At 46.3% G+C, this 25,988-nt stretch overlaps 1 protein-coding gene across 2 annotated transcripts; it reads right to left on the reverse strand.

Moving 5' to 3' along the window:
* Positions 1 to 11,210: 11,210 nt before the first annotated feature.
* Positions 11,211 to 20,434, reverse strand: FZD4 (frizzled class receptor 4). 2 transcript variants are annotated; one of them, XM_045817926.1, is made up of 3 exons: positions 19,729 to 20,434; positions 16,362 to 17,605; positions 11,211 to 16,250 (listed from the first exon to the last, which is right to left on the reverse strand). In XM_045817926.1, exons 1-3 carry the CDS (start codon positions 20,011 to 20,013, stop codon positions 16,244 to 16,246), a joined length of 1,536 nt encoding a protein of 511 aa, XP_045673882.1. In that variant the 5' UTR covers positions 20,014 to 20,434; the 3' UTR covers positions 11,211 to 16,243. The 2 variants fall into 2 exon arrangements, with proteins under 2 accessions (XP_045673882.1, XP_045673881.1); XM_045817925.1 differs by having other exon boundaries at positions 11,211 to 17,605; positions 19,729 to 20,433.
* Between the last annotated feature and the right edge of the window lie 5,554 nt (positions 20,435 to 25,988).

Consider the following 25,988-nt stretch of genomic DNA (forward strand, 5'->3'; position numbering starts at 1 on the left):
TGATCCCCCCCAACCCCAACCATGTTCCATGAGCAAAGACAGCTGGATCCTTCTTATCCACACCAATGAACACTAAGCATCTCACTGCTGTACTTGGGCTCTTTGTCCATAAGTAGGGACATCCCTGCACAAGGCAGGGTCTGAGATTCCATGAGCTCCAGAAGCAATGGAAGATCTCATTCTGAGTTGCAGTGGGCATCTGTAATAATTTTATTATCAGTATCTGTCATCTAATCCCTCTTTCTATTTTAAGGGTTGGTTTGTCTTGGTGTGATGTAGAACCCACCTTCCACATTGTAAGTCGACAGAGTCTCTCTCTCTCTCTCACACACACACACACACACACACACACACCCTCAGCCCTGGCACAATCTGAGTATGGACAACTGACTTGAGCTTAGCCCTCCTGGTGGTCTTCCCTGGAACTGGGAGTCTCCAGGGAGCAATAGAAGGACGTGATGTAGCTGGTGGTTATCCACGGAGACAGCTGGAAGTCATTTGCTCAAAAGCAGCAGAACTAGCCTGCTGACCCAATTGCTGCTGCCAAGGCAATATTGCTGTGACTCAGCTTTGGCCTTGCCCTCTGACTCCACTTCTGGATGGGAAAACTGAGGTATAGGAACTGATATGACAACAAATTACTGTCCCCCTCAAAACTCAAATCCAGACTTATCCACTCTCCTCACTGCTTCCTTCCTAGCACAAGAACCTTCCTTCCTAGCACAAGAATCTCCCCTCCATTCCTTAGTCTAATTCTCTCTATGCTGCAACATCCCTCCAATAAATTCTCTTTTCTAATAACTTACCTAGAGTCTGCCTTTACGGCTGACACCCAGGACAGATAGCCAGTTGTAAGGGAGTGGCTTCATTTCCTACCTGAAACCTTCTCAGAAGTGCTCTCATGCAGTAAGTACTTCCTGGGTATAATGTGCACCCACATTTTGTGCATATTATACACGGGATTATCATACCTCATGGTGTACAATCATTATACCAATGTATAATGAGCATCCTTATTTTTCCCTTCAAAATTTGGGCAAAAAAGTACACGTTATACATGGCAGAATACAGTAGCTCAGATACTCAAGTCCAAGGTTTTACTTTGGAGCAATGGAAAGACACCTGAACAAGTGGGGATGGGGCTGAGGTAAGAGGAGTGAGAAAGAGGAACGGTGAAGGGAAAGGACTGTGTATTTCCCAGCTAGGACTGAGGATATGGCCATGGTCAGCATGGGCAGAGGGTCTCACAGACCCCAGGAGCTGCGCTAATCACTGGCTCTTGAGGTAACAACACAGGGAGGGACCTACACAGGGAGGGAGCTATTTCCACAACAGAAGGGAGGGGTTTCCACATCAGAAGTGGAAAGAATGAGGGTGGGTGATGCTGAGAAACTGGCACGCAGCATGCCAGTGGCAGAACTGGCATCTGGAGCAGGTGGCATTCCTGACCAGATGTCCCCTTACCGCTCAGTGGGGAGGGGTGGTAAAACCATGTGTATTTTTTCTTTTTATGTTATTTCAGATTTATATCTATGAGGGGGAATGAGTTCACCTGGGCATAATGATGTGACGAGATCACTGAATTGTGTGTTTATTTATTTTTAAAGCATGAGGTAGGAACGTTACTGAGCCCCTGAACGGCAGAACTGGAGGCGCGTCAAAGCCTGTTTCAATTTAAGCAGAATGGCTCCAGGCTGAGTGTAAATTTGAGACTGTTTGCTTGTGTTACACTCTATTTCTTCAAATTACTTTCATATGTCTCATTTCGTCTCTTTCCCCCACTTCTGGATGAGAAAACTGAGGTCGAGGGCTTGAAGTGATGTGTCCATGTTCACATTAACAAACTGTCATTGGAGCCAAAACTCAAAACGAGGCCTCTCCCCTGCACCCCACCGTTCCCTTCCCAGCCCAGAATTGTCACCACACCTGCTGAGCTTACCAAGGTGACTTGGGTTGATTCGTCCTGATGATTCGAGTTAGCCTCCTGGCATTATTCAAGTCAATATTAGTCCCACGTCTCTTTCCAACTACATTCTGTTTCTCTGTCTTTGATTGTTCCTTCATCTTTTCCCCTGCATTCCACCTCTCCTCCCTCCCCACGCCTCCCTTTCTCTATTTATCTCCTTTCCTTCTCTGCCTTCTGCCCTTCCTCTCCTCTCACAGACACATTTGTTTTCTTACATAGGGATGGTATCATGTTGGCAGGGTAGGTGAAATGAAAGTCTCTTTTAAGTCCCTGGAAGCAGAATATTTTCTTATGGATTTTTTTTATTGTTTGGACTGTTTTGCCAGGCTAATGAAAAAAGACTCTGAGGTCCCCTTATCTCAGGCTGACCAGAGGATGCCTTCAAGTTTTTGTTTTTGTTTCCAAGCTGGTTCCTTACAAATGCATCCAGAAGGTCACTCCCAGGTCCCCAAGATAGTGGTGGGTGATCAATCACGTGCAGGACATCAGCATCACAGAAGATAATCCCATGCAGGGGAGGTTTTGGGGAAGGGGAAAGGGGAGCGGTGCAGGACTGAGTTCAGGAAAGGTGACCTGATGGATGGCTTTCTCCACCAGCTCGGGACGGTCAGCAGTGCCTTCCAGCTCCAGTGGCCGTGCTTCCCCTCTGACAGTTCACTCTACATAAATAAATATCTGAGTACATAAAAGGCTTAGACATTTCCCAGATAATCTGATAATTGCAACTCAGTGAGATATGAAGACTGTGTTTAATAGCTCCAAGGGCTGGGTCCACATGGGGCCCCCAGGCAATCCCTTCAGAAGAAACAGGGGACTCCAGTCCTGCCTTTGCCAAGGACAAGCTCTGTGCATTGAGCAGCTCGCCTAATTTCTCCAAGCCTCAGCTTTCTCAACTAGAAAATAAAATAATGAACTAGTTTATTCTCTTAACAAAGACTTATTAAGCATCTATTTTGTGATAGGCCTTATGCTAGGAACTAAACATTTTTCTTAAAGAATAGACCCAGTCCCTGGTTTCAGGGGATCTCAAGGTTTAATGGGGGAAAATATGAGGATTAAAGGGAAATATTTTCAGGTGTTCTTATGGCACTATGTGCCAAGTGCTATGGAAGAAAAAAGGTGGAAATGACCTAGAAGCTTTTCTTTAGGATTTTTTTCCCACCCTAAAAGACTTGTATGCATGGCTTTTTATTTGTTTGCTTTGCTATGATCTGCTTTTCATGCTAATCTATTTCACATTTTCTTGAGTAGTTATTTTCCAGTCATTGTCATTATGAACAAGTGCCAATTACTTTATCACATGCCATTTAATTGCACTGACAGTTGTAAAAGTTCAATATTATAATTACCATTTTTGATGTAAAAACACTGAAACTCAGAGAGGTTAAGGAATCTACTCAAGCTCACACAGCTAGGCAGTTGCAGAACTAGGATTTGAATCCCCCACTGTCAACTCCAAAGCTCGTGCGCTTTCTGCTGCTCAGTGCTGCTTCAGGTACACGCAGCTACTCAGGACTGGCAACTGAATTTGCAGGGCAAATTGCAAAGTAAAAATATGGGCCCTTTGTTCAAAATTGATTAAGAATTTCAGGACAGCAACATTAAACAAAGCAAAAGGCCTTTCTAAGGATGGGGCCCTGAATGACTGCACACCCTGCCAGCCACAATTCCCTTTGCAGATGGCATCTTCCATCATGGAGCAAAAGCATCCCAGCAACTGGCAGGCCCAGACCACAGTGGCAGAAGTTTTCAGTGGGCAGGCTTCAAGTACAGGTGTCCTGATGCTCCCCAGAAGGTTCAGTGTGGATCACTTGGGCAGAACTTGTGGGCACTGAGATAGCTTTCCCCGAGTAGGAACACCATACCTGGAGAGAGGGGCATAATCATCTTCTGACAAGGCACCCTCCTCACCCTCACCTTACATGTATAACCTGAGTGGGGAGGACATTAAAGCAGCACAAATGGAACAAAGTTAAAACCACTCAGCCTCTCTTTTTAAATGCAGACCAGGTTGGTAGGTGTGCCCTGACAAAAGGCAGTGGAGAAAAAGCAACAAGGGCTTTGCATCTGCTGGTTTATAAGCCTCCCTCCTGTAGCTCCCAAGGAAGTGTCAACTCCTGTTGACCCAGTAGAGATTATGATTGTTCTTTTGACCAATGATTCTTCATCAGTGCTATCTAATCTTTTGAGATGATAGACCCACCTATGAAAGGATGGACTATCTCCCCAGGAAAAAAGACACATGTGTACACAAAATATTTTGCACACAATTATAGATTCCTTGTATGGACCCCAGATTTGTAAAAGCCCTGTTTTAGACCATAGCTCTCTCAGTTATAGAATTCTACAGTGTTAGACCCAGATAGAAATTTAAGAGATTATTTTTGTGAAACTCTCTTATTCCTCAGGGGGTGAAGGCTGAAGTCACGTAGGATAATAAATGGTTCTGTGCATTTTCAAAGACCTGCTCTCCTGATGGAGAACTCCACCCTTCAACTAGTTGCCTCCACTCCTAATTTGCTCCTATTGAAACACTGTGGCCAGGTGGAACAACCTAACACCACAAATGGCTGGAATCAGGATGTCAGTGAACATTTGTGGAGCACGTGGACAAGCCAGGGTGTTAGGCACAAGTTCTTGTCCTTGAAAAGCTCACATGTCTGGAGGAGAGACACACAGAAACAATAGAATGCCATGCGGAATGCACACTCATAGATGTCCGAGCTAGGCTGGGAGGTGACAGAGAGGAGGGCAGCTCTGCTTGGCTGCACCGTGCACGGATCCAGGAGAGGAAACATTCACACAGGGTCTGGGAAAATGAGTGCAGGACCACGAGGGAAACACTCTTCTGGCTGAGGAGACAAGCATGTGCAAAGGCAGAGAAGGATGAGACAACAGGGGGCACACAGGGAACTGGGAGTGGTGGGGATTAGCTCCAACACAGGTTGTGTCTGAGGAGTTGGTGGGAGTTGAGCCTGGAGGTCTGGAGAGGGGGTCAGAGACTGGAGGCCTTGGATATCACACTAAGGGGTTTGAACCTAAAGAAGAATGTCAGCCTGAGTGATGGATTAAGGAGTCTCTTCCTGAGAATGGTGCAAGGAGGCCAGATATCCATCTGTCCCGGATGGCCTTCTGCCGGGTGGGGGTGGGCATGAGGAGAGCAAGCTGACTCAGATCCCTATCAGCCACAGCCAAACACTAGAGAACAGAAGAAGGAGTCCTGTAAAACACTCAGAAATGGCAGGCCATCAGCCTAAAATATATCTCTAAGATGTCAATGAGATTTATTTACCAGCAAAGTACCATTCTTCTCCACTAAGATGGCTAAATGGGGGGAGGCCTTCTCACCAATACAGAGAATAACTTCCATTAAAATTTTTTTAAATATTAAAAAACTGATCCAAGCTCAATATACTGATGGGTTTCCTCTACAAAGTCTCACATTTTTCATTCATTCTTAAAACTGAACCCACGTAGCCTTGGGTGGTGGGCTGGCTCTGAGGAAATATTAATCAAGCAAGAAAAGAGCACGTGTCCAGAAACACAAGAGTTGCTCTTTCCCCATCACTGCTCCTCCGGATGTCTGGGCCCTTTGGGAATTAAGAAGTGCTCAGAAGGGCTGTGTTTTTTCTTAAGCAAATGCAAAATAAAAAATTCTAATTATTACTGCTACCCTCCATGGAGTCACCGCTTGGCCCTGAATATGTTTTTCCCTTATTCACCAGTAGGTGTCACAGGAAACTCATTTAAAAAAAAAAAAGCATCAGAACTGCTGACCTAAAGAAAGCAATTCCCCCTTGTATTCAGATTTTTCAGTTAACAATATTTTTAAAAGTAAAAATTGCAAATGTTCAGAACTCGTCTCTCGAGCAGCTACATAATGGTTATAATTCCTCAGGCTACCAGCAAATAAGATCAACAATATCACAACAAATAGATTTTTGTTGAAATATCCATAGTAAACACATATTGTACAGGAAATTCCATTGCATTTACACCATTTATTTAATAAAAATAATCTCTGCGATTATTTGCATTTATTTCTGAAGGAGGATGTTTTTCCTTCCTCAGAATAAGTTCAGGAAATGGGTGAAGTGTTCAGGAAGTTAGCTAAATGCTGATGTAAATCCAAAAGGAAGGCCTGTTGTTTAAAAAAAAAGGGGGGGGGACCAAAAGAGCTAGGAAGTGGTTCTCTCTTTCACTTATGGAAAATGTTATACAGAATTTCTGATTTAAAAGGAAGGGGACTAGGAAAAATGTGTGTGCCCATGATACCTTTTTCCGTGGCTCTAGTTAGGCAGTCCAGACTTTTACTGATAACAAACAGTAGCCGGCAAAGAAAACTGTGTCAAGAAATAAAATCTAGATGGGAGATGTGACTGAGATTAAGTTTGCACTCAATTAAGCCCTTACTACGGAATTTGTATCAGCTATTCTAGGAAGTATGTCTTGATAGGAAACAAACTCTGAGTCCAAAAGAGGTGATGGGGCCCCTGAGCACTACATAAACAACCAAACACCATGCTCTTCTCTCCTCGCTAGGACCCTGTCCCTTCCAGCAAATGGTGTCACGCTGATCTGAGGACTGTGAGGGAAAGAGTCTCACTGGGGGAAACCCTAGCTCTCCAGGGGTGCTTGGCTAGGGTTGCAATCTGCTTCTGCCCTGTGGTGACGAGGTTGTTACTTATCTCTGCTTGCAATGTAGGGAGTGAGCTGTATCGGGTGTACAGAGCAAACACAACACTCCTCGCCTCTGAAACACTGGTAGTTTAGAAAGCAAGATTCAGCTCATTGAACAGTGCCATGGAGAACATGGTTTGTTGTGTTTTCTCTGAAAATCAGTCTCTCCTTTCCATCTTTCTGCCACCAGCTTCCTTCAGGCCTTCGTGTTGTTGCATCCAAACCGGCCTGCCTGCCTTGCCTCCAGCTTGCCTTCTCTCCAGCCACAGGCCAGGGCTGGGGCGAGCCCTGTAAGACACCGACAGGTATGAGAGCCTTCCTTGCCCTCAGACTTTGGCTGGCTCCCCTGTGCCCAGCGCAGGCGAGTACAACCTCCAAGGCCTCCATAACTTGGCCTCGGCCCACCTTCTCTCCCACTCCAAAAATCTCAGGCTCTGGTTACACTGACCGACTCACTGCCCCGAGACTCCACACAGGCAATTCTCCGCCCAGTGGATCACACACTTATTCCTTTCACTCTGGGTAATTGAGGACGTGAGGTCTGGCCACGTAACTTCATTTAACTTCTGTGGAGCAGTCTCTTTAGATGTACAGAATTATGACAGGAGAGAAGCAGGAGAATGAGGCCCAGAGGATACAAAACAGACACACCTACACAAACCACCTGCTGTGTGCCAGTGTTAGAAATCCCCACGTGTGCTAAGAAAAGATGTTCAGATGGGGGCACTTAGTTGGTCTGATCATTAAATGCCTCCAATGACACAACATGAATAAACTTTAATTTTAATTTTCTGCATATTGAACTCAGAGGATGGTCTTAGTGAGCAAATCAAGTCTTTAAAGAGTCATGTCTCTCCTCCCTTTCCCCTCTTCCCCACGTCCTCACGACACACTTACCTACTGTGTAAGACGTGTCCTTGCAGGGGTCAAATGGTGAGATGACAACTGTTTAGGAAATGTTTTTCTATTGTACTCGGTACTCAGAAGCTGTTCTGTCCAAGGTAAACCAACAAGGCCCTGGAACTTATGTTAGGAAGCAATTACAGATACATGTGACAGGACCAGGAGTGCTGATCCTTTATGGGGTAGGGACAGCAGAGGTGGGGGCTGGTGGGGGGACACACAGTTTGCTGCCATGAACTTCTGCAGGGAAAGATTGTGTCTTATTTATCTTGATGTCCTCTACAGTGCCCCCCTGCCCAGGACAGTGGCTGTCACAAGATGGACCCTCCTTCAGCTATTCAACAAATATGTACTAGCAGTAGAGGATCTGTTTTTCCATGTTTGGAGGTTTAGGCTTGTTGATAACAGCTGGATTCTTTCTCTGTTTTGTCATCTGCACTTTTGGACTCTGAGCTGGACCTTGTCTTGCCCGGTTTTTATAATCATCCCTCTCTCCCTCCCTAGCCCACTCCGAGGTACTCGACCTGCAGTAGGTTCCCAGCAAATACTCGCTGGGGAGGAGGAGATAACATAACAAAAAGCAGTAGAGCGGGTCGGGGATCATCCTGAAATCCATCTTTAAGGACAGATAATTTTCTCTGAGGCTATTGTCTGATCTTGTTTCCAGAAAGTCCTGCCTCTGTAATGGCTCTAGTTGTTGTCACCTTTGGTTACTTTCCTGTGCTGGCCGAGTTCGTCACCAAAGCCCATCAGTTTCCCCACTTAACAAGGCAAAAACCTCCCTCCCTCCTAACCTACCTTTCTTTTTTCTGAAGACATTCCTGAAACATGTTCAGAGGGCATACAGTTGGGCACCTTTGGGCGCTCAGAGGGATTCTCAGGGGATGGACCTATGAATGGATCATTGCAAACTATGCAATGAAGGCTCCCAGAGTTGAAAACATGGAGGAGTAAACTTACCAATAGCAAGAAGGAAAAGGAGGTAGGACACAGCAAGTGGGAGGGTCAGGGACATCTTCCCAGGAAAGATGACCTGAGACTTCAATCCTGAAGGAAGAATAGACACAACCTAGTTGAAGAAAGAGGGCAGGGGCTTCCAGGCAAAGGGAAACATGTGAAAAGGCAAGGGAATGGGAGGAAAACAATGGAACTAGATTTCCTATGTGACTTATCAAGTCCATCTCATTGCTTTATATTCTAACCATTTACCTCATAGCAAGTGAAATGATGTTAACCCTCAGGCATTTTAGAATATTTAGACAGCCAATCATTTAATCTCTTAAAAAGAAAGGCATTGATAAGGTGGGCTGGCCAAGAGATTAAGCAGGTTCTTGGTTGAAACCAGGATTGGGTGTTTATGGGAAACCACACCGGAGGCTGATGAAAATCAGGCAATTAATGTGAAATGTAAAACTTTTTTTTTATTCTCTCTCCTTAGGAGTTTGAGAAGTTGGAATTCTTTGTTGTGTGGACAGATGAGTCCATGGTTTCTCTTAGCCTAAGGATGAGACAGAAGACAAGGACAGAGTGATTCTAGGAATTTCAGGTGGGGCCAAGGTCTATTTTGAAAGCCTTTTTGGACCAAGCCTTTGCAGGTCCAACACTTTCAAAACGTTTAGCGAGATGGTCCCAGTCCTACACCCCAGCTGCAAACGAAGGAGAGGACAACACCCTTCTCTGAGTGTGGTTTATTTTTGTTCACAGAACCTCAGAAGACAGGAGGCCAAGGCTGACCTTTTAGTCAAGAGTCAGCTCAACTTTAAAATTATGATTGCATGTGAAAGCTAAAATGGGAAAGAGAAAAAAAATCAGTTCTCAGAACAGAAATGCTAAAAACCCTTGGGCCACATTCCAGTCAAGGCCCCGGCCCCGCACCAGCACTCCCCCTGGGGTGGGTGGGCAGGAGAGCAGCCAAGCCCAGCTCAAATCAGTGGAGTGTCAGGGATCATGGGGTTATTCTAGAGGTGCTCAGCTTACAGATAAAGAAACTTACCAGAGCGATTATGCTAGATAATCCTTAAAAAACAAAAGCTCATGGGCAGGTCTTGTTACTGAGACAGTTACCTGCTAAAACATTTACCAATTTCCAGTGAACTACAATATTTGCAGTAATTTAAGAAATCAGAGGGAAAGAGGCTAGAAGCCTGAAATCCAGGTTTTGCTAAGGGTGGCTCCTATTGGAGGCCCATCTCCTAGCTTCAGGTGGTTGTGGGCAATCCCTGTGTTTCTTGCCTGGACTACATCACTCTGATCGCTGCCTCTGCCTTCACATGCTGTTTCTGCCCTGTGCACGTGTCCAAACTTCCCTCTTATTACAAGGACACCAGTCATTGGATTAAGGCCCACCCTTATCTAGTATGAGCTCATCTTAAATTGATTATGTCTGTAAAAACCCTATTTCTGAGTAAGTTCACATTCACAGGCATGGTGGTTAGGACTTCAACATGTCTTTTGCGTGGACACAATTCAACTCACAGTGGAGTGTAAAACAAAACAAAAACAAAACCCTGGGCAACGCATGAGAAGACCTGGCCGTCCAACCTGCTGCCTCCTGTTACAGTCCCTGGCACTCTCAAAGTTTCAGTCCTCCTCTCTAAAGCAAAGCAACGCCTGTCCTGCTTACTCACAGATGCCATGAGAATAAAATAATGTTTAAAACGTATTTTCTATATGGAAAGTATTTCTACAAGTGCGAGGGATTATTATAAATTCATTTCAGATTGTGTTGACTTTTCCTTCACTTCATAACTACGTAATGAGTAGGTAATAAAATGAGAAACGCAGCCTTACAGGGAAAATAATTGAAATTACATGTTTCCCTTCATTTATGCTTTGAGATAAAAGTACAAGAGCAATCTGCAGAGAGGGAGAATAGCGGTGCAGATCCTGTGCCCTGGGCTTCTCCCTCACACCAGATCAGGGTGGCATTTAGGTGAAACTAAGGGGCAGAAAGCAATGGAAAGGCAAACCAAGAGGGGCCATGTTCTCCTCTGGGGCATCAGCAGGCATCTCCAGTGGCGGTGACTTCCCTCCCCTCTGTCTCTGTGTGGCCCATGGCAATGTCCTGATAGTGGCTTTGAATTTGCTTTGTCTGATGTTTTTTCTCGGTATGGGGATACCCACCTTACAAAATTGGCTAAAAATGACATTTTCCTGGTTGACTGATGTGGCATGCCCCAAAAGCATTATATAGCCAGAAAAAAAATAAATAAAGTTAAATCTGCAGTTTAAAAGAGAAAAGTCCCTTTCTCTTTTGTAGGAGGGCTGAAACTCTAGCAGTGAAAAGGAAAAAAAAATTAAGGCCACCAGATGAAGTCAAAGGGACTTGGAAGGCGCATAAAAAATTTTCACACACACTGGAAATGCCAATAAGAGGTGTCATGCATGACAACTTGAGAATTACAGTTCTGTCCAAAGCATCATGTGACCACCTGAGTGTCAGTGATGACCACAGTCGTGACAGATTCTGTTGACCTGGGACCTTGGGGGTTTGCTGACCCAGGAGAAACCCAAAAGGTAAGAAAAGCACCGGCAAAAAGAAACAAAGAAGCTCTCAGGAGGCTCTCCATCAGCCCTGCAAGTAGAATTCGCTGTTTCTCACTGCTGGGTACTTGTGCTTCCCAGGGCAACTACATACCTTCAGGAATATTCCAACCACACACAAGGTAATAAACAAAAGTTTATTTTTCTTTAATACAAAAATTAAATAGCAAAGTTTATTTTTTTACACAGCGATAAATTAGAAATTTACAGTACAGACATCAATGCAGACATACATTTGTACATCCTTAAAAGCAGGGTCCATTTCCTTCGACGTTCAGCAATTCGTTTAGGGCATGTGTAGCTGGGATTTGCCTGGTACCTCTGTGTCGAACATCTGAAAGTCCCCAGAGTGGCCTCAAGGTGGCAGGAGCTGCAGGGGGGCACAGGGGTCCAGAGAGAGGACACGGAGCACTGGCTTGACTGTGGCATGAGCAGATCGAGCCACATTTCATCTCTTCACAGGTCACTGCTGCTATCTATTCCACCCTTCCTACAAAGAGCTCAAGGGGCCTTCATCTTCAGACCTCTTGAAGTCTTACAACATCTCTGTGAGGTAGAAAAAAATTCAGAACCACCAAGATGCCCCACGGTGAGAGACTAGAAAGCAGCCCGCCCCTCCCGAAGCCCACAGCCAGGTCAGGGCCTGGGCTGTCAGCAGGGTGTGGAAAGGTGCACATCTGGGAGAGAAGACAGACCTGGCTGTCCCGGTGCAGAGCTGCCCTTGCCCCTCTTCTCAGAAGCCTTCCGAACGACAGTGGTCATGGACTGAATATCCTAGGGGATCAGGGGGCTACAAAATTTGAAGGACAAAGGTCATACAGGATCCCAAACAGGCCTACTACAAGTTGCCTGGGTGAATACTGAGAATTTGCTGGTGCAAAGAAGAAGAGAAATAGGTAAACTGGAAACAGAAACAAGTTACTATAGGGCAACTGGCTTACCAAGGGGCAAATCCTGTCAGGGAAATCCTGGGTTCGCTTCCCTCCTGGTAATGGCCAGCATGCCACTACTGCACATGTGTGTGGCAAGAAGCAGCAGCAGGAAGCTCTGGCCAGGCCACAGTGAAGCAAAATACATTATTTAAGCCTCTGGTATCTGATGCTAGGTAGGAGCAAAGTGCTCTCCTAGGAGTTTCCAAGATCTATATGGCCTAGGCCCAGAGGAAAAATGATAACCTGGGTCCTTTGCCAGACATGATACAAACCCAGCCAGGGACTCTGAACCCAAATACAATAAAGGAGAAAAAAAACCTGTCCGAGTCCAGTGACTTAACATAATTGGCTGATACAGCAACTCTTCCCCAATCTCCTCCCTCACAGAAAGAACTTGAGGATGTAGATGTGCTGGGTGGCTCTCTTCCCTAACTACTGCTGAGGTCACCTCACCAGAAGTCACAGAAGCCAAAGATTACACCATCCTGGTAAAATCACTTGCAACTGAGTGTGTCTTCCTGGGCTGAGTTCCTCTTTGAGTCCTCAGGTTCCAGCTTGGTTCCCAACACAGTAAGCACTGGATTGAGTGTCCAGGAGGCTGAGGGGGGCCAGAGAGGACAGAGCTGGGGGTGCTGGTAAAGTCACAGTTCAGGAATGGAGACAGAATGTCTCCCGCCTTCTGGGTTTGGTGGGTGCTGGTGAGGGAGTGACCGGGGAAAGGAAAGTCAGAGAGCATCTCAGGGAAATGAAAAGTGTCACCCTTTCTCTGGTTTCAGGTCCCTGAGCAAGCTGCCAGCTCAGAAGCAGTCTCAGAGATCAGGAAACAGGTCTCCACAGAGGAAAAAGGATATGAATCTACCAAGTAGTTCAACCAGATGATTCTGGCTAGTTCCACCCTACCACATGTCTCCCCGCACTGAGATGGGGGGGGGGGGGGCTTCATGAAGGAGAAAGGAGTTTGCCAGAGAAGAGGCTGGAAAGATGTGCCCTTGGGCTCTACTGAATAAAATCTCTGGAAGCCAAGGCCCTGTGCAGGAAGCTACAAGCATACCTACTTACTCTAGACTTCAAAGAAAAAATCTTTTTCCTAGCAAGATACTGTCCACAAGTTTACCTGTGCAAGTCACATGGAACACCCAAGCTTGGTATTGCCTGCCCCAAAGCCACATTCTATGTGGGAGCTCACGTCCTTTACAGCCAATCTTAGTCTTCCTACAAGATTCCCACAAGACCACCATGAGGCAGAGCTGACGCCTTCTGTCAGGACCCATCATTGATTGCAGGGAATTCTGGGAAGGGATCAGAGATGCATTAAAGATAGTATAAGACCAGGAAGAGGTTTAAGGGATGGAGACAGTGAAAGAGATGGCAATTCAGAGATACCTGCACCTTCCCAAATTGAACAGCAAAGTTCCGCAGGCCCAGGGGCATCCCAGTCCAGGTCAGGGAGAACAGAGCTTGTGGTCCACGACATCCGCTACAGAGCCCAACATAGCGCCTTACGCACAGTCGGCACTTAAGCAACATGTAGATAATTGACCTTTTTTTTTTTTTAAACAAAGCCAACGTAAGAGGTGATGGAGTCACTTCAGGGTAATTGGTAACTAACTCAGCCACAAGCTCCTTTCCTAAAACCATAAACACTCTCCATTGTCTGGAATGTGGAGGGAAAGGCCTATAACCCTGTGGCATTGCTAAGGTTATGAATGGGCCTGCACCCACAGTCACTTCTGACTAAATATACTTTCCCCTGAGAAGGTAAGAGATTTGTAGGAGAGACATGTTAAAACCCAAAATGTTGTCAGGGCACACCAGCTCCAGAACTTGGTTCACTCAAGTACTCGTATTATTATTATTATTATTATTATTATTATTATTTCACTGCTTACAAATATTGAGCACCTACTGTGTGCCTGGCCCTCTGCTAGGTGCTACTTTGGTCACACAATCCCCAAACATTACAAAGAAAATTGTATTACAAACCTCAGTGCCCAGCGGCACGGTCAGTCTTTCCCTTGCCTGGACCACAGGCTCTGCACAACTCCCAAGACACTAGAGCAGAGCGTGAGTAAGGGCAGACTCTGCCCCTGGGTGCATGCTCTAAAGCCCGGCCAGCTCTGGGAACTGTCTGCAAGCAGCACGGGAGTTCATGCTGTACATTTCATAGGCAATGTAATCTCAGATGGAGTTCAACTGGTCCTTCTGAGGATCCTTTCTCATGCTCCTGAAGCCCTGACCCCGGAGGCCAGCCAAGGTACTCAGGCTCAGTGGCACACACAGCTGGGCCCCCCCACCCCCCGCCCCGCTGTGTGCCCACTTAGGGACTGTCCCCAAAGCTCCAAGACTTTTCCTTCCAGAACCTGCCATGGACCTTACATGCATCTGCATCTCAGACAGCTCAAGAGCCACACAAAAGCAGAAGGAAGGAAAGTGCCAAACCACGGGCATCAAACTCAAACAAACAAAAAGTCACGCTTTTTGGAATTTTGAGTCTCTGGAGATGTTTTCTCACTAAAAAATGTGATGAAAGAGCTTTCTTACCTGTTTTTAAAAAGGGGCTGGGGCATGGATAAATAAATAAACGAATCATTGCAAAGTAGTTGCTAAAGCAAAGACAGGTAGGAGTTAACAAGGAGAGCAACCTGTGACAGTGTCCACAATTTGTCCCAGAGATCTGGTGATTAGAAGGCCTAAGGTAGGTTAAGGAAAGGCCAGTTACAATTTTAAAAGAACTGCAACTTTTGAGAGGTTGCTAGGGGGTACCCCCTTGTAAAGAACATAAAGCATAAATTTTAAAAGCTCTGGATACCTCCGCAAAAGGCAATTAAGACCTGTGCTGTTAGAGTTTGCAGTTCATTTCATATGGTCTCCACTTTATTCCCTACAAACCAATCGGCTCCTGGCTAGCATTCTGGAGATTCATTAAGCACCATATAAATACTCCAGGCCACACTGCCTCCAATGAAATCTTATAAGGAGGCTTTGCCAATTACCGGGAAACAATTATGCACCAAGTAGTTGGATTAGCTGTCCTTAGTTCCCTCTACAAAACTGAGAAAGTCTCCATTGTGGTAAGTAGACCAGACTCCTCTGATAACATTCTTATGCTAAAAAAAAAAAAAAAAAGGCACTATCATTCTGAGAATGCAAGTTGACCACAGTTTGAAAGTCAGTTGAATATACTATTATGTCATGGTCCAAGAATGTGCTTTTAATTGTAATTGACACACACAAATTACAGTTAATCTGTGTGAATGCAAAGTTGCCAAGAAACTTAACATTGCAGCTCTTCCAGACTGGCGTCTGCATAGATGCAATCACACGAAGTAAAATATATTAAGTCCTCATCGCTCAATGCAATAGGTCTCTGGGGTCGGTAAGGTAAGTCGACTTGGTAAATCTCATTTTCCTCTGAATTAAGTGATTGTCAGAAAGTGAATCACCCTTCCTTCCCCCCTCATTAGGCATGCTGCAGTGCAAAAATTCCTATAAAAATACCTATTTTGAGTTATTAATGTAAAGTGAAAGAAACAGCAGCAGCCTCAAATAGATATGTTGAAATTTAAGAGGAAGAGAGAGAAGAAAAATGCACTGGATACCTTATGTGTGTTTGTACAGTACTTTTGTTTGTTCAAACAATTCTGTTTTATGACAAAGGCACTGAAAGATTCTGACACCACCTCTTGGGAGAGCAATCCACAAGTTCTAAACAGCAGACAATACACCACAGAAAATGTTTATGTTAGATCAGCCAACTATAAAACTCTTGTAACACGTCTCTGAGCCCAGCATTTCCAGTGTTTATAGATTGCTTTGCTATCTGAAAGACCCAGTTAGTATTTTAAATTTTAAAGAGTTAAAAAAAAGTTAATCTTTCTCCCTGCAAGTTACCTCCTCACAGCTCAAATCCCACCCCTCAGGGAAAAGCAGCATCGCCCTGGACCTCCTGGAATCTAGGCAGGACCTCCACGTTCCAAGTTGCGACCTGCTAAAGTGATCAAACGTTATGATTTTTCACAGCTTTGAAAGCCTTTAACTGGCTTTTCCATTTTGGATTATTCCAAAGTCTGCAGCAAAATCATGAGTTTTATGATGTCGAGGGGGAGAGGGAGAGGGTGGTGGGTTATGGGGGTCGCTTTAGGGTGGCTAGTTTGTTCAAACTGAGATTCACTGCATGAAACTTTTAGTAGCATTTGCACAGAAATGCTGGTGTTTTCCTTCAAAATCTGGGAAGTGTGGAGGCTGGCTAGCTTTATACCACAGTTTCATTGCCTTTCCCAGGCTTTACCCAGCCGTTCCCTCTTTTTTCTCTCTTTACCTTCCCAGAATTCACCAATCTGTTGGAACACTTCTGCCAAGTGTGAAGAGTTTTGGCAGACCAAATCCACATGCCTGAAGTGATGCCCACCAGCAAGGACATAAAAATTTTCAACATTTCAACCGCCATATTGGAGTCATCTGCAGAATACCGGAAAAGCGCCCAGTTGGAGATTTCATAGAAATAACAGGCAATCACACAGGTTGCAGGAACCGTGTAGAGGACTGAGAAGACCCCAATCTTGACCATCAGCCTTTCCAACTTGTCTGTCTTTGTCCCATCCTTTTGAAGATTTGACCGAATTTTGAACAAGGCCACCAAACCTGCAGCAATGAACAAAGTTCCGATCACCAAGTAAGTAAAGAGGGGAGCCACCACAAAGCCCGTGAGAGCATCCAGGTTTTGGTTCCCAACATAGCACAGGCCAGTGAGTTCATCTGCATCCACCAGTCTCATAATCAAGATGACAATAGTTTTCACTGCAGGGATGGCCCAGGCTGCAATGTGGAAATAAGAGCTGTGCATTTCAATGGCTTCATGACCCCATTTGAGTCCGGCTGCCAAAAACCAAGTGAGTGTCAGAATAACCCACCAGATGGAACTGGCCATTCCAAAAAAGTACATCAGCAAGAAAATGATTGCACATCCTGTGTTCTTAAGGCCTTCTTGGATGAGAACAGGTTCTGCTGCCTCTTCAAAATCGCAGGATATCCTTTCCCGGCCTACAGTCAGCCTGACAATATAAGCAATGCTATAAATATTATAGCACATACTGAGAAATATGATGGGGCGCTCAGGGTAGGAAAACCGGGAAGAATCGATCAGAAAGGTGAGCACAGTGAATGCGGTGGAGATGAAGCACAGGCTGGCCCACACGGCCATCCAGATGTCAGTGAACTCCTTGGCGGAGCGGCTGTATAAACCAGCATCATAGCCACACTTGAGAACGCAGTTCAGGCTCCTTTTCACCCAGATATACTGATCGGAATTGGTTCCCACAGAATGGCACTCTTCCCCAGGCTGGATAGGGGTTTTGTGAGGTAATGGCACCTCCTCATCACCTGGCCCTTCCATGCACATGTGGTTGTGGTCATTCTGCGGTGGAAATTTGCTGCAGTTCAGGCTCTCCGGCCAGGCAAATCCAAATTCCTTCAGGACAGGTTCACAGCGTCTCTTGACTGAAAGACACATGCCGCCACACGGGCCGATAGGGATGTTGATCTTCTCTGTGCACATCGGCACATACACGGAACAAAGGAAGAACTGGAAAAGTAATGAAATGAACAAAGAAAACAGTGACTTGGAAGTATGACCAAATGCCTGTGTAAAGCTGAGTTGTGAATGCTTCCAGGCAAAGTTCATAACAACTTTTAAAACCTGCCTATAGGGAGTCTGACCATTTACACCGACCTCAAACAAGGGTGCCTAATAACCTATCACTTACACACCTTCTTCTTTTGGGTCTAGTAATCCCTTCCAGGAGAACATAAATAAATAAATGTATAAAACGGAACCCCAAAATTATATAATCCCTTTTTGTACAACACTTAAAAAATAAACCTAAAAGACTGACTTTGAGTCTCCCTCCCCTTTCAGCTACTGTTTGAAAGAGGTGAACAGACATTAAAGGACTTATTTTGGTGATAGGTGATTTATTTTCATTCCAATTTCTTTATCACCCTAAAAAATAAAGGTAGAAAAAGTAGACCCAGCTTTTCTCCTGTGAAAATTCTGTCTTTCCTCTACTTTATCCCCTAAAATTATTTTTTAATCAGTCTCATATTGAAACAGAAACTGTCCTAGTTAAGATACAGTTAGACCCAACAATGGGATGCTGGTTGAGGTCTCCAGTTGCACGGGGTTTGTTTGGCCAGGTTTCCACACTGAATAAAAATGAAGCACAATAGGAAAATATAAATGTTAAGTCCCTGACACTGCAATACCAGCAGGGGAGAGTGCAGTTGCTGTCCTCAATTCCTCCAGCATTGATAAACAGTCTGCTTGGCTCCTTACAGATGTTGTCTATGAAGTCTAGAGTTACAAGTAACTATTTTCCAGCACGTAAAGGGATCCAGTCCTGTCCTTCAAAACAGCTTGGCTGCTTCCCCAGGATACATGTAATTAAAAATATATATCCCTGCAAAAGCTGTTTCTCCAACAAAATTGCCACTGATGTCAGGATATGTGCTGTTTCCAAACCGAGAGCTAGAGGATCATTTTTTAAGCTTTTATAACCTAGTTCTGAAGTTCTGAAACTTCCAAAGGGACATTTCACCAGCAACAGGTCTAATCCCAACCATCTTTCTGAAACCACAATCCAACTTTTAAAATGACCTATATAAAAACATGCACCTAGTAAATAAGCTGTCTGCTTGTTTCTTATCTCTCAGAAGTTACAACCAGAACCACAGATTTTCTAAAGCTTTTACCCTGGACAACTACCTCCTCTTTTTTCCCCCGATTTCTCTTCTAAATTTCCAAAAACCACTCAGAGCCTCACCAAACAAAACAACCAGTGTTAACACTTTTTAAAATTTTCTTTCAATTCTTTTTCTTTTCCAATGAAATGGTTGTTGTTTTTCTAAGATTGAAATCAGCTTGTGTATGCAAATTATTTCTTCACTTACTATTATAGGATGAATATTTTCTGCATCATACATACGCTTAAAAACTTTTAATGACTGCAAAAACAACAATAACAACATCTTCTAATATACAAACTACCTTCTCAAAGCTTAACCATACCATCACTTTTTTTTCCAAGCTGTGTCTTCTCTGCCTCGAAGTACTAAACCTGCCCTCAACCCTGAGGATAAGAACAAATTCAAGCTAATCCAACCATTCCTTCCTGCATGACCTCTAAAATCAGGCGGGCGACACGACGAGGGGCCATTCCGCAGAAAACAGGGCAGTGGTGTTTCATTTAATAAACCACCCAAAAACATGGGGTAAAAATGAGGTCGGTGAGAGAGAAGTTCCCAGCTCCTTATCTCTCCTTCCAAGTCTTAGCTGCAGCTGGCTGCCCTGCCGGGGACTCGCCCACTGAACAGCGGCGGCCAGAATCCTTGGCAAAGATAACCCTCAGCTCCACTGGGGTTAGGGGCTTGGCCAGACACGGGTGGGTAGGGGAGAAAAACGGAAGGGCGGGGTGTAAGAGTGGGTTCTTTCGCAGGCCAGATGACTTACACAACGTTTTGGCTTCCAGTCCCTGAGAAGGGACAGAAAAGTGGGGGTGGGGGTGGGGGTGGAAATCACTTTTTCAGGACAGTTATACCCTTCAGCCTAGGAAGCGGGCAGGAGGCTCGACTTGGTAAGGGTTCCACGTAGTTAGTTTGGGGTGTCCCTGCCCAAAGGTCCCGCCAGGGGTGGGGGGTGGGGGCGCCCACCTGCAGCTGGCTGGAGCAGCCGTACTGGATGAGCGGCGTGAAAGTTGTCAGCTGCAGCTCCGCGTCCGTCTGCAGCTCATGCCCCACAAGGTTGGGCATCTTGGTCACGTTGTAACCCAGGTTCTGGCACATGGAGATGCGGATGGGGTCGCAGCGACGCTCCTCCTCATCCCCAAAGCCCCAAGCCGATCCCAGGAGCAGTAGCAATACCAGCAGGAGCCGCAGACTGAAACCGACGCCCGCGGGAGCCCCCAGGACTCTCGGCCGTGCTCCCCACCAGGCCATGGCCAGAGCCGGGGGCAGCGGCGGCGGCGGCGGCGGGGCCAGCTCCAGCAGACACCCCCAGTTTGCAAGGGGTTTGCCGGGTCCCCGCGCTGCTCCCAGCTCCGGGGCAGGGAGTGTGATAAGGCGCCAAGGGCGACGAGGGTGCAGCAGTCGGCTCTCCAGCAGCTGCGTGCAACTGTGTGGGATATTAGACTCCCCGCGCCGAGGCCGAGAGACACACTGCGAGGGTCATGGCTGCAGGCGGTGTGCCCCCAACCCAGCGCTGGCAGCGTCCGCACACTGGTCTCCACGAAGCCCGCCAGCACACGGCGCCGCGACGCTCTCACAGCCCAAGCCCTCCCCAGCGCTAGAGGTTCGCTGGGCGGTAGCGGGGCGGGACGGACAGCGTGCCACTCCAATGGCTGGGCGCTGTGGGCAGTGGGGGGCGTGGCCGCTCTGCGGCTGGAGGGGTCAGGCCCCGCCCGCCCGCCGCCCTCCACCGCCCCGCTCTCCCCCCCTCCCAGCCCAGAGCGCCCCGCCCTTGCCTCCCTGCTCTCACTTTTCTCCCACCAGGTTCGCCGCATTCGGGGGGCCAGGCGGGGATGGAGCCAGTCACTCCGGCCCGGCCAGTCTGCCCCCTCCTCTCCCAGGTGAAAAGTGCTCCCAGATGAGTCGGCTCCCTTTCCTCTCCTTCTTGCAGCTGTCACCTCGGCCCGTGGCCGGCCACCTTCCCGTCGGGCGGAGAAACGCGTACAAAGCACAGGGGATCTCGATTTACGAAGACTGTGGCTTTAAATCCCGGCCTTGTGACCTTGAGCAAATTGCTCAACCTCTGTGCGTCTTTTTCCTCCTCCGTGAGGAGACTTGGGAGGATTAAGCGATAATACGTAAAACGCTTAGCACCGTGCCTGGTACAGCCCGAGCTCGCAGCTATTTCCACTCCCAACTTGCTTGGTTTGGAGCCCGGCCCCCTCTGCCCGCCCCCCGAGGCTCGGCCGACCTGCGCTCCGGAGCTGCCCGCCTCCAAGCGCGTGGGGGGAGGCGCCCCGGAGCAGCCGGCCAGCCGAGGGTCTCGCGCTCCGATTTCCTCACCGTATGAAATGAAATTCCACAGGGGGATTCGAAAGGAAATGAGGCCGGGACGCTCCGTGCTTCTCAGCCCGCCGCCCTTCCTGTCTCGGGGACACGGTTTCTAAATAAGGTTGGGAGAGTGAGAGGGCGGGCGGGGAGAGGTTCGACCTGCGCGAGAGCAGCAGGGGGTGGGGGGGCGAGAGTGCCCACAACCAACGGGCCCCCCTTCCTCCAGCCTCCCAGGCATCCCGCCCTGCAGCCTGCAGCTCTTTCTAAAATACTCTGCTTCTGCATAGTGTCCTGGAGATCTGGGGATCCTGCGACCCGTGTTTCGATCCAACTTAGCCCCGCTCTCATCCCCAGCGCCCCCAACCCCACCTCCCGGTCTGGGCTCCGGACTAGTTTACGCTCTCAGATTTCCAGTGGGCCAGTGGAACCCTCAGCAGGTGGATTCTTACAACATTTGCTTGTTGCTTTACTGTGGTCAAAGCGCTGCGAGTACCTGCCCCAAACTGGCTATCTGTGTGAAATGAGAAAGTTCGTGTCTACTACACACAGTTTTTCTACGAGTTAAATGAGATAATGCCTGTAAATCGTGTGACTCAGTGTCTGGCACAGCGTCTAGTTAAGTGCTAAACACCTTGGTTATTGCCGTTGTGGGACGGCCTCCTACTTCCCAGCATGGTGCTGAAAGACATCTCTGGCATCCCAGGTCCAAGGTTCTGGGTGGAGGGCTTTCTACTCTCTTTGTGAGATCTTGTTGTCCAGCGCTTGCCACTGTTTTTCTAGGGCTGGTGACAGGGATCACTTTTCTGTGCGTGTTGGTATCTCCCCATTTCAGCTAAGTCTGGTATATGGCAAAGGCTGGATATAAGTTGGGAGGATGTCTTACCACTACCGTAGTGCTCATATTCTGTTTTGTATTTTTAGTTTTCTTGTATTGGCAAATAAATGTGGCTAAGGGAGATGATGGAATCAACATTTTTCTGGTATTTGGCACTGCACCAGAAATGTGTTGGGCACACAGAAGCTGCATTGTCTCCAGCCATTGTCATCACCCCCCGGGGAAGAAGACTCCACTAGCCTGTTAGAGATGAAGAAACTGAGGCTAGAACAAAAGTGATAGTTAGACAATGAAAGATCAGTCAAACCAAGGGCTGGAAGGAGGCCTTTAAAATATGGGGAAAGAGTTGTTTCTCCAGAAAATTTTCTAGCTGGAAATCTACATACTCAGCAGTAGCGGTGAATCTTCTGTATGCCTGTACTAAGTAATGCATGAGACTATTGGCCTACAGAGATGAATAATGATTCGATGTATGAATCAAATGAATAGATAGATAATCCCTACCCTCTAGTAACTCACAGGAGGATACAAAACATAAACAGACATCTGTAACTCAATGTAATAAATGGACAGAGAGAATTTTGGGTAAACTAAAGGTAGCTAAGTCTAGAGTGCTGCCCAAAGGAAGATGACCCCAGGATTCTGAGCCACTCAACAAAGCAGAGTTAGTGTACAATTGTCACTTCTCCCTCCCAGAGAGGGTAGGAGGGTTGGGTTCCTACTAAAGATATGTGTACGTAGTTTATTAAACAATGACCTCCAATGATTTATTAAACGATAACTTCCATGAAGTCAAGGGCTAGGTACATAGAGGAATTACCATTAGTGTTGGGTGAAGGAATACTATATTATCAAATCAATAACAACTTAGATTACGTTGTGCCAGATTATCTCTTATTTTGCACAACAGCTTGAGAAAACTCGTGTTCTGGGAGGTTAAGCAGTTTGCCCAAGATCACACAGTAAGTGACAGAGATGGGCTCGGATGCATACCTGCCTAGCTCAGAAGTCTGTGTGCAGCGCCTGGTACTGCTGTCACAGAGGAAACTCTTGACACACCCAGTCTTCTCTACAGTCTTCTAAAGATGACTCTTTTACGTTCTGGGCCTCATACCTGGCCCTGGCATCCCTGACATCCCTCATCTTGCTTGAAGTGACTGTCTCCTTTTAGAACACTTGAAGAAGAAGCCCCCTTCCCTGTCAGAAGCTTTTCCTGTCAACAGCTTTTCTTTCCCTGCATGGAGCTGATCGCAGGTATTTTCCAAAAAAGAAAGCCAGGGGAATCACATTTCAGTCTGAATGTGGAGAGAAAACAAAGTCCACAACTTAGAGCTAAGTCTGAATGGCCTGGAGCCCCTCGGCTTCCCTCTCACAGAGTGGTTTACACAGTCACCAGTCTGCTCCTGGTGACAGGCACCGCATGTTTGTCTTTGTTGCGGAAAACACTTCAGGCAGAGGGCTGTCCATCCTGTGACAGGCGGAGTATTTAGGAAAGGAGTAGAAGATAGGGACCTTCCATTAACCTAAAGGGCAGGCCACGGGTCCCTAGTGGCTCTCGCCAGCTTCCTCCATCCACTCTGAGTCGTAAAGGCACATGCAGCACACTTTGGAGCTGCAACAAACATGACTTCAGGGGGCTGGTGGGCAGTTGGAGGGCTCTCCATTTGCATCTAATGAGAGGCTGGATTCTAATTAACTCCTGTGATGTGTTAATTTTTCAACCTGACATTTTCTGCTCTAATAGATTCTTGTAATGGTTCCTAAATTAAAGGCTGCACTTAAAGACTAGAGTTTAGGTTAAAATCCACCACCTAGGGGGGTGTGGGGAGTGTGCTGTAAACATCCTTTCCTTCCCAAGGAAAACCTCTCATTTGCAGTTTTTTGCTAACCCAATTAAGTGCTGAAGTAGTCACCCCAGAGCCCACATTTTTTTTTCCCCTGTGAAACAATCCAACTAATCCATATTCAGCAGCTTCCAAGAAAAGTCTTATTCCAACCACTCATGAAGAAACCAGCTTCTCTGAATCAGGACAGAACATTTAGGACTTACAAAGAGCTGTCTTCATAGAAAACACAAGAAAGTGGTTCATTACTAACCTGTTTAGTTTTTGAGGGGGAAATTCCCTAGGACTAAAACCTCATAGGATTGACTCAACGCACTGTGGAAAACAGAAGCGTGGGGAGAAGCCAGCCACATGCTATTAGTTTATAGATAGTCTAGGTACTACATCTTCTGCAGCACCCAAAGTAGCTATAAAACAGGAACGTGTGTACCGGGTAAAGGGAAGGGAACAATACCTTGCTTGAAGTGGAAGAATCTGAGTCCTGAAGAAGTTAAGTAACAGTTCTGAATGGCAGAGCCAAACCCTCCTCTTATCCATTGTACCACTAGCCAGCAGAGAGGAATCCAGTCACCACAGAGCTCTTGCATGTCAAGGAATCAGAGGCCTGTTCCTCCTACCAAGCATTAGACAGTACATAAGACATTGTATTTGTTAGTGGTGATGGTTTAATATATAGAGGGGCAACCAAGAACCTGTGCAGGAGGCAAAGAAGAATGCCAACATATTTCGTACCTCCACAACCTCATTTCACTTCAATATTTATGAGCCAAGCCACTAGCAAATGGGTAGTGATGGGTTATTGTGGATGTGCCACTGAGCTGAGTACTGGGATGTATGCAGACATATAAAAGGTGGTCCCTATCTTCAAGGAACTTATAGTCACATTCGAGGAGATTAAGACATGAAACCAAGAATGAAACAAGCTTGTTTACACTTAGGTGCTTTCTCTTGGGCTCCCTTACTGTATTATAAGTTTGGTTTTGGGGGTTTTGTTTTTGTTTGTTTGGTCTCCTTCATAACCCTCTAAGGTCAGAGGCTGTGTCTTCTTCACCATCATTCTCCTGAATAGCAAAGAACAATACTACCCGATCCATAGAAGGTACTCAATAGATACTTGTTGAATAAATAAATGAATGATTCAGGCTCTAAGTCCTCTAATTCTTCAGAAAAAGAGAGGTGTCATTATGTGCCCGATATAGGTGACCACCAAAATGCAGCCTAACTGGTTCCAGGATGAAGGCCAAGTCTATTCTATCAGCACACCACCCCCGCCCCCACAGGATAGCTTTCAACTTCCCTCCAAACTGGGATGTTTACCAATAATTATTTTCTTTTTTCATTTTACTGTATCGATTCTTAAATCTTTTAAGGGGAAACAATATCTTGGCCACAATTGTTAGATTCAAAGCCTGTTTTCTACTTTATGAATTAAACCCAGACATTTTCTTATCATGTTCATTGGCCACTTGACCACGCATCTCATTATTGTCTGCTGAAGCAATTGGGAATCATACATGCCGCAAGTCAGGTGGCAAGCAGGGGCCTTCAGCCAAGGAGTTACAAGTCAAAAGATTATCTGTAAGTGGCAAGTTGTAGAAAAATTGGAATGTGAGCTTAGCAATGAGGAGCACATGAGTTTCCAAGAGACTCGGGGAAGCATGGATTAAAAGGCAGCTGTCATAATCTCATAAGCACCACTCTCATCAGTTGATACAGGTGAGAATGAACAGGAATAAAAATGACCAAAGGGGAACTAGCCGCCTGCTGTGGGTAAGTATGAACCGGACTAGGCAAAGTTACAGGTGGTGGTTGTAAAACATAGCCTCAAATTCTTCAGTGTTCCTTCCATTGAAGGACAGAGTTTATGTTCCTTCCCCTTGAATCTGGGAGGGCTTGTGACTTCTTCAACCAGTAGAGTACAGTGGAAGTGACACTAGGTGACTTCCAAAGCCACAACATAAAAGACCATGCAGGTTCTACCTTGTTTTCTGGGAAGTTTTCTGTGGAGCTCTGAGCAGCCTTGTAGGTAGTCCAAGTACCTTGAGAACACCATGTTGCAGAGGCCTCACGTGGGCTTTCCAGCTAATAGTCCCAGATGGGCCGAGCCTACCCTTCTGCCATCCCAGGCCAAGTGCCAGAAGTGTGAATGAAAAAGCCATTTTGGAAGTGGATCCTCTGGTGCCAGCTGTTCTCACTCCCAGCTGTGTGAGTCTTCTTAGCCCAAACATTGTGGGGCG

This window comes from Phyllostomus hastatus, unplaced genomic scaffold (assembly GCF_019186645.2).
Source record: "Phyllostomus hastatus isolate PE091 unplaced genomic scaffold, TTU_PhHast_1.1 phas_scaffold_317, whole genome shotgun sequence".
NCBI classification, from domain to species: domain Eukaryota; kingdom Metazoa; phylum Chordata; class Mammalia; order Chiroptera; family Phyllostomidae; genus Phyllostomus; species Phyllostomus hastatus.